Here is a 12,949-nt window from a genome sequence, read left to right as displayed (position 1 = left end):
TTCTCTCAAGGCAAGACTGCTAGACATGATGTGATTCAGGAAAAAGAGACCATTAGACACCCTGATTTAAATTGACATCTAAACTGTAATAACAACAGCAATAAAAGTTTAAGTCAAATTAAGGCACATTTGGGCTTCCCTGGTGGCTCAGATGGTAAAGAATCTGCCTGCAATGCAGAAGACTTGGGTTCGATCCCTGGGTCAGGAAGATCCTCTGGAGAAGGTAATGACTACACACTCCAGTATTCCTGCCTGGAGAATTCCATGAACAGAGGAGCCTGGTGGGCTACCGTGATGGGGTCGTAAAGAGTTGGACAGATTGAGTGACTAACACACACACACAAAACACAGAGATTCATTTCTACTATTCAGCACATACAAATTGATTTAACTGATTTCCTTCAATAAAATTTGTTTAATAACTCTCAAATATTTCTCAGTAATATTAACAGCTGTATCTTAATAAAACATTGTGCACATGTGCATGCTAAGTTGTTTCAGTAGTGTAGTAGTGTCCAACTCTTTGTGACTCTATGGACTGTAGCCCACAAGGCTCCTCTGTCCATGGGATTCTCCAGGCTAGAATATTGGAGTGGGTTGCCATGCTGTTCTCTAGGGAATCTTCCCAATCCAGGGATTGAACCCGCGTCTCTTATGCATCCTGCACTGACAGGCAGGTTCTTTACCACTAGCACCACCTGGGAAGCCAGCATACAAACACTCTTCTTAAACCAATATCTATTAAAAAAGAATCTAAAGAAATAAAGAATATCCTCAGACTTCCTTGGTACTTCCAATACACAGAGGAACAGTAACAAAATAGTGTATGTGAAGATTTGCCAAACTGTGAAATGATATTTTTATAAAGGAGTTCTTTTCAACAAACAGCATTATCATATCCAGAGAGAATATCAGAACTGTCTGACAAAAAATGATCATTACTAAATTTAGAAAAGTTCTATTACAAAAAGAGATTGTGGCTATTTATCATCCACTAGAGAACCCTACAGAAAACATCCCAAATGTCTTAAAAAATGCTAAGGTTTTCAATGTTTGCTGAATAAAGATAAAACATTTTGCAATTAGAGATGTTTAATAACGCAATGACAAGCTTGAAAATATACAATTACCCTACTATTGAAAAAGCAATTAGTTTTAGAGGTAAATTCTTTATTTCTTAGGAAGAACCATCCTCCTTAGTAAATTATTTCTCCTATGTATTTTTTCTACAGTTAAAATTTAGGAATGGAACTAACCTTCATAGCTTGTTCAAGCTTAACAGATAAACTTGCCACAGCTTTCTGTGCACGCTCATACTCCTCACGTTGGCGTTTCAAAATTGGCGCTTTGGCTTCAACTTCTTTCACTATTTCATCTAGATACTTATTAATTCTTTTGTTTTCTAGTTTCTCCAAAAGCAGCTGATCCTGAGTTTCCACATAAGCATTATACAGCTGAAAGAAGAGAGATCATTTGAAGCCAAGCATAATACAGCCTGTATAGCTTCTTTACAAACATTCATCAGCAATTACACAAGATAGAAATGTTTACTATATGTTGCAAAGAAACAGGAACCAAGAAAGCCTTCCCTAAAACGATCCATTAATCATTAAACAATGAGAATAAATTTTGGGGGGAGTAAGTGTCACAGAGGTCTGAACACTTTTTGCTGATGGAAAACAACAAGATTTGAGATCATTCTTACCTCAGTTAACTTCATGCCAGGCTTCACTATCTTGGCTACAGCTGCTGCCGTAGGAGACATGGCTGCAAGCTCTTCTTCAGATAAGATGGCCCCTGTGCCGACACACGGAAATCCAGTATGCTTCTCGAAAATGTCAAACTAAAACCACTAGTGTTTTTTACAAAACAAGCAGAAAGTGACACCTACTGTACATTATGTATGAATTCCTATGAAGACTTTAAAATATGACGACAAATAATTATTTAACCCAATTCTAAAAGCAATGCAGCATTAATAGTTAAACTATTCTGGAAACTAACAATCATGTGTGATCAAGTGGTACTTATACCTGAAAATAAGAGACACTATTAGTGAAGTTCAGCGAGGACTACGTAGGAAAGCTCTAGTATTTCTAGCCTTTAATAAGCCGTCTACTAACCCATACCTTTACGTTTTGTGGCAGAGAGCAGGTCATTTGCATTCTCTAATTCCTTCTCTAATTTCCTTATTTTCTCAAGCATTTCTTTTTCCATTCGATCTTTAGATTCTTCCACCTCTATGATATGTTCTTGAAATCCTTTACTGGCTAACAACATTATAGAGACAGAATAACCAAAAACATAATTAAAATCTTTTGAGTTTATAAAATGTAATAGAATAATCATCATTTTTCCCTTCAGCAGACAATATTAAATTCTACAGACGCTGTGGTTGATAGTTATTACTCAATGGAAGCTCTTAATGCACTTATAATTTCTGAGGTGTATGGCCTAGTGAATCTATTTCTTCTTTTGCTATCTCTTTTGTAAAAGTAGGGAACTAGGGGAACTCAAACTGTAAAACAGTGGCTCTAAGTATCTTTTTTGGCTTAATCTGATCTTAGATGTCTAGAACACAAGAAATAACTGGGAAAGATCATACATAAATAATTTACGTTTAAAAAAAAGCAAGTATAGAAGAAAACCAAAGACTTTACAAATAACTTAAAAATAAGACTTACTTATGGATTAAGACAGTACCCAAACTATAAACTGATATGTATTAATATATATCAAAGTAAATGTTTCAAAAATGGAAGAAAAACTTCCTATTAGAAATCAGAACACATATAAGGCTATTAGATGCAAAAAACAGAAAAACATTAGCTACCTATGTTTTCAAATATACTATTTGCTGAAACAGAATTTAAAATTTGATCTACGTATCTTTCTTATATATCAAATTTTGTCCCTAATACAGTTAATCTGACCTCTAAATCTACACAAAGGTAAAGAAAACAGTACCTTCTATCTAAAAACAAAACAATCTTCCCATAATTGAAGTGTCTTACCTTCTCCAGTTGACTTCAAAAGCCTGTGTAGCTGGTCCACTGCTCGGGTCAGTTCATTGCTCTTTGCCTCTGAATCATCAGCAGCACTCTAGAATTTAATCTTAAAGAAGTTACCCAACATCCATTAATGCAACATTAGAGCATGAAAATGTATGGTAGAGTACTTACCTTGTAAAGGTTAGAGAGTTTTATGTGAGCATTTAATTCATTGTGAAATTTCTCTTCCATACTAGCCTGCTGTTCCTTGGCCTGAAAAGCAAAAACAGAACACCAAAAAACCAATTACAAGAGTCTCATTTGAACCGAATTTAGAATGCTTACCAAATGTCAAGATAAGAAATTCAGTTTTGAAAGTAAAGAGGTAAAGATTAAAACACCACTAAAATTAAAATCAGTTGTCATGATAGTGATGAATTACCTTAAGAATAAAATATTTGATATTTTTATCTTAAAGCAGAATAGTTAAATGTCATTAAAATTAACCATACTTAATTTCAGATAGTACTTTAGGTGTGGTATAGAACAGATTCTAGTGATTTTAGCCTAACTACAACATATAAAAGTGTTCTAGATATTTTATGGTGTTAGCAACAGTGCAAAACATGCAATCATTTTACAAATTAACAGGTTCTTGAGTGTTACAATATTTTCATAAAAGAGACATTTTAAAGGGGTCAACTACACCTCTTTCAGTTTGGTCAACAGATCCTCTACATGCTTTTGAAGATTCTCATTTGATGCTTTCAGGCCATTCATCTGTTCTTCCATTCTAGAAACCTAGAAACAAAAATTCAGAGTTGGGTGGGAGGTGGTGGTGGATACTGTATTAACTGAAATTAATTTGATACAAAGTTTCACTGCCAAGTAAAAGCAAAATAACCCCCACCTCCCTGGTGGTCCAGTGGTAAACAATCCGCCTGCCAATGCAGGTGACACAGGTTTGATCCCTGGTGTAGAAGAATCCTCATGCCATGTGGCTGCTAAGCCTACAGGCCACAGCTACTGAGCTGACATTCTAGAGCCTGGGAGAGGCAAGCAGAGAGTGGCCCCCAACAAGCTGCAACTAGAGAGAGCTTGTGTGCAACAATGAAACCCAGCATTGCCCCAAATAAATAATTATTAAAAAAAGCATTTTATATAAAATATGAATGCTTAAGAAAATGAAAAATAATAGTTCATACGAGAACATGTTTGGATTAAGCTCACAGAATCTAACCACCACTTCTTAAACATGTATCTTAGGAAAGATATACTATAAGACAGAAGATATTAACAAAATTCATCAAAGAATACCTTAAGTTCTTTATTTAAATGCAATTGGTTAATTTTCTAGGCCAATTATTTATGTGTTATATCCTCCACATTTGAATCCCTAATCTTACAAAATATTTAATTAGGTATTCCACTACATAAATTTTTGTAAGTTGGCACACAAACGTAAGTTATAACCAACAACTTACTTTTTGGTAAGTTTACTAACTTACCTCCTCTTTTTTGTTTTCAAGATTACATTTAAGCTCTAGAATTTCATTTCCTTTTTCTCTGCCGAGAGCCAGAAGTTCATCAGTTTTGGTTTTCAACTCTGTATTGAGCCAAGTATTCTGATTATGTAATAATTCCTTTTCTTGCTCCAAGCGCTTTTCTCGATACTAAGGAAATCCGAGAAAAAAAGGTTTATGGTGCAAGGTTAATATATGGTTATTCAAAAGATTTTGTGTGTAGCTAAGGGACACAAGCAGAATTTTATTTTAAAACAGAAATAAGTATTTGCATGTATTCTTAACAGAAAAGAGAACCAGATAAGCACTATATGAAATTTAAATACCCCATAAGCAAAACAGTTCAATTAAAATTGTCTTAAAAGTTAATCCCGAAAAAAAACCCTTAATCCCAATAATAAAAAAATATAACTTTTAATTACTTTACAGATAATTTGCCTATACTTAAAATATAATTTAGGTGAGTTTAAAGCAAACATTGTATTTTGTGCATTAGAAATTACTTCTTTCTCACCTTAACAGAAACATCAGAAGCTTGAAGTTCATCCAGTTTTAACTGAAGCTCACCCTTTGTTGCATTGCTTTCCTTAAGTTTTTCATTTAGACGTTTAAAATCCTCTAGAAAGGTCAGAAGAGAAAGGGGAAATGACTAATTAATGCTCAGAGGAACCAAATATCAAAACTGCATCTCTAGGAATATAAACATCTAATATAAGTAGTTCTCAACTCTACTATTTTAACTTGTTTCTGCCATGCTTAACCACAAATCTAATTTTAAATGAAGCCAAATTCATGCATCCAATCAAATATACAAATTATAATGGTTATTTTAAATGTAGTATGTAAAGTTAAATATACAATATTAACACTAATTTCCTCATATTAACCAAAAACCTATTAAAAATTCACAAAATTAACCATATCTAAGTTAAAAAGCAACTATACATATCAAAAATTTATACTTAAAACCAGCCAGGATATACATGTAATTTTTCTTATATTCCTTACATGAAGTTTTTTATGTGAAAACTTAATTTTATCTACCCACTAGTTGATCAAAAGCAACTTTTTTTTCTGAGACTAGTTGGCTAACTGACTATTATTGTATAGTAACATAAATATTTGAAAATTCTTTCTTTAGCAGAAATAAAATTTCTCGAAACTCTTAGAAAAAGAACCCAAAAGGAACTGGATACCATTAAACTGCTTAAGAGTCACTTAAATACATCAACCATATTATATATTATATTCTATATTCCTGCTTCTTAATTCCTTCAGTCTGTCCTCTCAAATATGGGCTCTCCTTTTAGATTCTTAAATTGAATGCTTGTGGACAGCTTTTATCAGTAAGGTTGCCTGTATAAAATGAAGGAGTTCAGCCTCTACAACAAAACATCTAAACGAGTTCCCAATTTTGATACTATAAATCACTGTAGTACATAAACCTTGGTCCAAATTCTTTGAGATGATTTTCATTTGTGTATTTGTCTGTAGCACTCTTTAAGTACTCAGAATGATCTGATACATTACTCTGAAATCTACTTTGAGCTATAACACCAGCCAATAGAAATGGACTGGGCATTAAATCTTAGCACTATTAGAAGACAAAGGAAAGAGTGAAGTTAGAAGTTAAGGGTACTTCTTCATACCTGTTAAATATTCAAGTTCTTGAGACAGTCTCTCATTGGTTCTAATCAAGTCTCTTTTCTCAGCTTCCAATTCTTCCTTTGTCCGTGTAAACTGGCTCTGTCACAAAAAGGAGTAAGCATAATGTATTTAAATAAGAAAATCAAATTGATCAATTATAAAGAAATGAACATGGAATTGGCATTTTAATTATCATTAGCTGTGGTTTAAATATGCTTGATTTTCTTCCTCATGGCTTATACATCATAAGGTTTAAAAATTACCCATAATCTCAACACTTCTGTTCATATTCTAGATTTTTTAAGTTACTTTTCCTAGATTCACAAAAATAACCTCCTAGCCTGGATGGGAGTGGAGTTTGGGGAAGAATGGATACATGTGTATGTATGGCTGGATTCCTACACTATTTACCTGAAAATATCACAATATTGTTTTGTTAATCGGCTATATTCCAAAACAAAATAAAAAGTTTTAAAAAAATTTCCCATGTCACTTTCTAATCACTTGGAAGTGTCATATAATTATATAATTACTTCAACAAGCCTTTATAGGAAACTAGGTTTACTTCTCATTTTTCTGTCATAAAATAAAACTTTGACGACTATCACTGCATCTTGGTTCAAATTATTTCTCAAGAAAAAGGCCCAGAAATGAAATTACTTAAAACCCTTAATATATTTTGAAAAATTACTTTGTAGCAAGACAATGGCAATTTATAGGCTATCTCAGTGCTTATACCAGTACTGAAGATTATGCTTAAATAAGGAACAAGAGAAAAAAAGAAAAACCAATGTTAACATGGGGAGGTGAAAAATAATTATATCCTGTTAGATCATCTGCATTTTTCCAATTACGAGTGAAGCAGAACAGCATATCATATTGCTATTGGCTATTTGCACCGCTTCCTATGTTTTTAAAAACTACTTTGCCCATTTCCCCCCTTGAATGGCTTTCTTATAATTTGAAAGTAGTCATGTATTAAAGATATATATATATATATATGTAGTGTCATATTTTTACTGAGAAAATAGTTTTTGGTGATTGTTCTTTGTATGTAGAAAATTTTACATTTCTATTGAATCAAGTCTATCACTCTTTCCTACTATAAATACTTTCTGTATGTATTTCTTAAACTCAAATCAAAAGCAAATTTTTTAAAAAGCAATGGCAAGAATCTGAAGGTCTATCTGGTCAAAGAATCACTGGTTATGATCACTTTATTAAACAAACTGGCCTGCAATCCTTGTGATCACCATCAATCTGTTATTCCTAATCACCACTCTAAAGAAATGATGATCACTGTAGATTCACCAATATCCCCAACTGCACTCAAATACTTGAAATAATGCCTGGGCAATAGTAAGCATTAAATAGGTAATTTCTAAAAGAATGGAAGGTAGGTAGGTAGTTAAGTAGGTGAGTGGGTGGATGGATAGATAGATGGATCTATGAACGCGTGGGCTTCCCTGGTGGCTCAGATGGGAAAGAATCTGCCTGCAACGTGGGAGACCTGGATTCAATCCCTGGGTGGGGAAGATTCCCTGGAGGGCATGGCAACCCACTCCAGTATGCTTGCCTGGAGAATCCCATGGACAGGGAGTCTAGTGGGTTACAGTCCATGTGATTACAAAGAGTAGAGACAAGGACTCCTAGGAGCGAATAGGCACACACAACCTGAATGCCTACCCTACTTACAAATTTATGGCATTTTAGTTACAACGCAAAAAACCCCCTTTTTAAAATGACTTAAGAGCTACACAGCTAGTAGCAAATGTGTCGGGTTTTTTTTTTCATATCAAGTACTCACATTTTCCAATAAGTAAAAGGAATGTCCAATTAATCATTACAACATAAAATCCCACTAAGAAATTTATGTATACACATTTTTGTTAGTAGCTTCTCCTAATTGAACATATTTCATCTTCCCACTGACTAAATGAAAATAACCACAATTAGAACAGAAAAATTCCTCAAGTACCATGTTCACAAATAGCTTTATTCACAGGAATAACTATTACCTGAATGGCAATACTGCGATCCTGAGCAACTTCAAGTTCCTTGTTTTTCTCGGTAAGTGCCTTCAGTTGACTGCCTGGATAAAAGGAATTTTATGAATGTCACACACATAAGCTTAAAATCTGCAATGACAGTTTTTATTCACCTGTCACCCATACACACTTTGAAATTAAGAAACTGAGTTTCAGAAAGGTTGAGTTGTACAAAACTGCATTTCAAATTCTTTATTTTTTCGTTCTTTTTTTGCATTTCAAATTCTTAAGTACAACCCAAATTGACTGCATTTCTAGTACAACTTTTCAAATATGCTATCCTGTTTCCAAAATCATATTTGCAATCATTCTAGCCAACATTCTTAGGAAAAAGTATTTGCAATTACTCATTTCCTTATTTTTCAATGACATCTAAGTCAATCATAATGAACTATATTTACAAATTTAAAAATTAAGTACAAAAAAGACAAAAATCAAGAGACCAAATAATATTTAAACCATATAAAGTGTGTACAGAATACATCACAAGAATGGATAATTGTAATTCAGCTGGTTTATGTCCCTAAGAAGAGCTATGCTTAATACTGAATTTTCAGTCCTAGGATCTCCACCCATAATGTGTTACCTCCCCTGATAGTTTCTCTTTTAAATGCATGTTGATAATTAGGAAGAATACACTTGCTGAAATTTTCTTCCACTAAAACACATATTATGTACTAGCGATTTAATGAACAATTATTACTATTTCCAAGTTAAACAACGGGCTTGTTAAAAGAAGAAAAATCCTGCTAATTTAGTCTAAATTTTCAATATAGTTTTAATGCTATTTACAGCCTTCTAAACTTACAAATTCAGAATAAACTACAAAAACAAACAAAACAAAAAAAAAACTGTACACCCCAGGAAAGTGTGTCTATCTAGGTTTATCCCCATCTTCTCCTCCCTCTCCCCTTCCCAGATTTCACATAGGAAGCTGTGATCAGTCATTTTCTTGAAATTTTTTAGCACTACTGCTCTACAAACCTTTTATTTTCCATGCCAAGATAAAACAATGTAGAGGTGATGAGTCACATACAGCTACTCAATAACTATTTATACTCTCATTACAAATGCAAACATACCAGCATATGTATACGTCACATTTTAAAAATGAGATGTGCCAAATCAGCCAAAAAGAATTTCAACTCATACAGCCAGTGGGCATGGACTCAGTTAAGAAGACTTATGCTTCAAGTTTTCTCTTGATTATTAGCTTTTTGCATTCCCAATCAAATTAAAATCCAGCTGTACCTATTATAATGATGTCCCTACTCTATAAGATCTTCCTACATTTGCTTTTTTTCTACTGCAAACAAAGCACATAAAACACATCATCTTTCAGATCTTAAGTATTTTCAGGACTTAGTGATGTCAGAAAACTTATCATGAAGAAAACTGGCTGCTCAGCTTTCAAGGAAATTACACCTTAAAGTGGAAATTACATCCTTAGATTTTAAAATATTTATAAAAATTATAATGAGAGCTAAAACACAAATATTATAATGGAACTAATAGGCTTTAATTTTTCAACATAAATATAATCAAGTCACTCTGTTTTTCAGTTGCATAGTGCTTTAGCCTTTTCAAAATGCTTTCATACACACCTCATTTGACATATACAACTGTTGGAAGTAGACAGACAAGCGGTCCTAGCCATTTTGTAAACAATAAACACTATCACAATTTATATGATAAAAGAGCTTTTAACAGCAGTCAGAATTAGAACCCACACCTCCTGACCAACAAGCCCTGTACTCTTTCAATATCTTTACCGCTGAATGAAAAAAAAAATCCTAATACTACCATAAATTAAGAACAATCAATATTTTCATATACAGTAAATAAATATTTTGAAAGCCTCTAAAGGAGTAGCCAACCTCAATACCCCAAGAATATTAGAAAGACATAATTAAATACTTACTGAGCTTCTCTAGCTCAAGCTGCAAGTTCTGACACTCTCGGGTTTCATTCACAAGTCTCTCCTGACTGTGGGACAGTCTCTTCTCAATCTCAAAGTAATGTTGTTCTGCAGATGATTAGAGGAAAAAAAGAAAAAATCAAACACACACATGTACACTGTCAACATTGCTACTTATTTTTAATAACCTTGATTTTAAGATTTAGGACATAATATTGGAACCCATACTCCATATAAGAATGAATCTGAGTAAAGACAAATAGATCCAGTATGGTAAAGGACTTCAACGCAACATTTCCAGTTGACTTACACGTATATGACAAAAGAAAATAAAGCCTGAATGGGGTTTTAACAAATAATTTTTATGTCTACTTCACAAGATTATGAAATTCCTCAAGACTGGCAACATGTCTTATTTATCATGGTATTTCCCCCACACATCTGCTGACTTCTTAGCATAAAGCAACCCCCCACAAAAAAAATTAAATGGAGAAAAAAATCATTTTGGTTAATAACCGCTTTGTTTTAAAAAGGCTTGTATTAAAATAGCCAAAATAACATCTGAACATACAAAATTACTAAATTTATGTAAAAATATTTGTTAACTTTCCAAGGGAAGCAACTGATACTGCTCAGCAAAGTATCAGTCACATAGAAGACATTCAATATTTATTGTGCAAATTAACAAATAGAATGCAGGGTACTATATTCAGTGTTGGGATTCAGATAATTTTCAACATCAGTTCTGCTCGACAATTACAACTGTTTTGTTTTTTTAAACAAAAACTTAAGGAGTTTCAATCCACTTAGCAAAACCAGTTACAATCCCCACCCCAACCTACCCCCAAAAATCTGGTCAACCAAGACACACAAACGGTTTAATTTTCAACATCAATTCTGTATCGACATTTTACCACTGGTAATTACTATGATCTTAATCTTTCTTAAACGTTGTTAGTCACTAGTCAGCAATTTTCTTATTTGTGGGTTTACTACACTTATTTGTAAACAGATCTTAATATATTTTCGATCAAACTTCAATTTTTAGAGAGAAGTCAGATATATTAAACACACTGCACGTCTGCTGTGCTTCCAGAGCTGTCTTAGGCACCTACTCGTTTTCTGTGTACATTTAGTTCATCACCGCACCAAAGCGACACAGTCAGAACAAATGCAAGAAGTTATCAATTAGACATAGGCCTCTGAACATAGACTACTAGAAAACAGAAAAACTACTGTCATTTAACACGCAACAGACAGACAGGCTTACAAGAGGCAAGAATCGCACACTCTCAGAGACTCAAATCACCACAATGGGTTTGCAGGACAACGTTAGCTTTTCCTAAATGAGATCACTCTAATTACAAAGAAAACGAAACTCCAATGTAGAGTCAGATTTAAAAAACAAACAGGCTCTTTCGTATCAAACCGGGAGAGGGGGTAGTTGAGAGAAGGCCTAACGGTGCCCACCGAGCCGGGGAAGCGATGCCACCAGGGAAGCTGTGGGCAGAGCGAGCTTGCAAGGGGAGACCAGCCATCGCCGTGGAGTCGGGCCCAGAAACAAGGGCGGGAAGGGCGCCGCACTTACCGCTCTCCACCTTAAATTTCTCGTGCCGTCCCTTCAGGCCGTTGATCTCGGACTGCTGGTCAGCAAGGAACTTCTCAAGTTTGTTCTGGACGGACTTAGGCAGCTTGTTCAGCTCCGTGCGCTCCAGGACCTGCTGCAACACCGCCGCCATGTCGACTGGGCCGGGGACCGCGGCAGCAGCGGTCGACGCGGCAGAAACGGAAAATAAAGGCGAAGACCTAGAGGACCCAGAAGGCTGGGCGGCCGCCTCGACCTCCTCACCCGGTAGCTCGCGCGCGCCCGCCCGCCGGAGACTCCCGCGGTGGGACCCTGGGAAATAGAACTCTGTGTTAGCCGCGGCACTAGACGCGCCACAGCGCCCGCGCTCGCAATGCGCGCGCAGTCGCCGGAAGCTGTGCACCCTGGGAATCCGAGTTCAGAGGCAGCCTCTGACCCTGTTCTTTCAGGCCGCTATCCAGCTTTCTCTCACCCTCCTCTTCGCCCAGCTTCAAGCCGCCAGGCTTCTGGGAAACGTAGTTTTTTCCAATCCCTTCCGTGAGTACTATTCCGCACCACGCATTTCACTTCCTTCTTTCACCCCCGGCCCCCAACTCTCGCCTGCGCGTGGACCACTCCTCCGCGAGGTGGCGCCACATCGTACTCGTCAACCCACGTTCCTCCCCGAAGAGCAAGGCAACCTCACCGTCAAAGCTTCGGGATGCCATGGGTCGTCCTCTTTGGCGGTTTCTAGACACTGAGCCACTAGAGGGCATCGGTCTTGGCAGGGCCAGACAACAGGCACTGGGCTACTGCCACGCTCTCAATGGCGCCCAGAAGGGGGCGGGGTGGCGACCGCAGTAGCTTTGGCTGAGGTGCTGCTTGGGTAAAAGCTGGGGCGGGGGGGGGGGGGTCAGCTTACGTCATCAATCAGCGCCACCTGACTCCAGAGACCCTGGGTTTGGAGTGGGAAGTGAGGTGAGGGAAGTCCGTCGCTTTCTGATGAATTCACTGACTGTGGAATTGGGACCGGATGGGCACCTGGTCCCTGGAGGCTTATACTTACCCGCTAACCCCCTCCTCTCTCAGGCGGTCTGACAGTTCTTCAGATTTGCCTGCCACGTGTGCACAGTCTGAGTACAGGTGAGTCAGCTTGAGGGTGGAATTCATGTGTGTGTGTGTGTGTGTGTGTGTGTAATGTGTGCACTGGACACAGCTGCCTTTTCAAGGAGGAAAAGAAAGGGACAGACTGTAGGAAA

At 36.4% G+C, this 12,949-nt stretch overlaps 2 protein-coding genes across 2 annotated transcripts in view; one reads left to right on the top strand and one right to left on the bottom strand.

Moving 5' to 3' along the window:
- Window positions 1-12,531, bottom strand: part of TPR (translocated promoter region, nuclear basket protein) — a 59,583-nt gene extending 47,052 nt beyond the window's left edge. Inside the window, exons 1-13 of the mRNA XM_070473937.1 lie at window positions 12,397-12,531; window positions 11,715-12,023; window positions 10,130-10,234; window positions 8,179-8,252; window positions 6,163-6,259; window positions 5,028-5,131; window positions 4,499-4,663; window positions 3,699-3,791; window positions 3,183-3,263; window positions 3,015-3,102; window positions 2,130-2,270; window positions 1,706-1,797; window positions 1,257-1,454 (exon numbers count right to left, since the gene is read on the bottom strand). Of these exons, the coding sequence (XP_070330038.1) occupies window positions 1,257-1,454; window positions 1,706-1,797; window positions 2,130-2,270; window positions 3,015-3,102; window positions 3,183-3,263; window positions 3,699-3,791; window positions 4,499-4,663; window positions 5,028-5,131; window positions 6,163-6,259; window positions 8,179-8,252; window positions 10,130-10,234; window positions 11,715-12,023; window positions 12,397-12,466 (1,617 nt within the window). The 5' untranslated portion in view covers window positions 12,467-12,531. The remainder of the gene's footprint in view (window positions 1-1,256; window positions 1,455-1,705; window positions 1,798-2,129; window positions 2,271-3,014; window positions 3,103-3,182; window positions 3,264-3,698; window positions 3,792-4,498; window positions 4,664-5,027; window positions 5,132-6,162; window positions 6,260-8,178; window positions 8,253-10,129; window positions 10,235-11,714; window positions 12,024-12,396) is intronic.
- A 90-nt stretch (window positions 12,532-12,621) lies between these two features.
- Window positions 12,622-12,949, top strand: part of ODR4 (odr-4 GPCR localization factor homolog) — a 36,670-nt gene continuing 36,342 nt past the window's right edge. Inside the window, exon 1 of the mRNA XM_070473936.1 lies at window positions 12,622-12,833. The gene's annotated coding sequence lies outside the window, so the exon portion shown is untranslated. The remainder of the gene's footprint in view (window positions 12,834-12,949) is intronic.

The sequence above is a fragment of the Odocoileus virginianus genome, chromosome 11 (assembly GCF_023699985.2).
Source record: "Odocoileus virginianus isolate 20LAN1187 ecotype Illinois chromosome 11, Ovbor_1.2, whole genome shotgun sequence".
Lineage (NCBI taxonomy): Eukaryota > Metazoa > Chordata > Mammalia > Artiodactyla > Cervidae > Odocoileus > Odocoileus virginianus.
The sequence above is the reverse complement of the archived record's forward strand: the minus strand, read 5'-3'. Positions and strand labels throughout refer to the sequence as shown.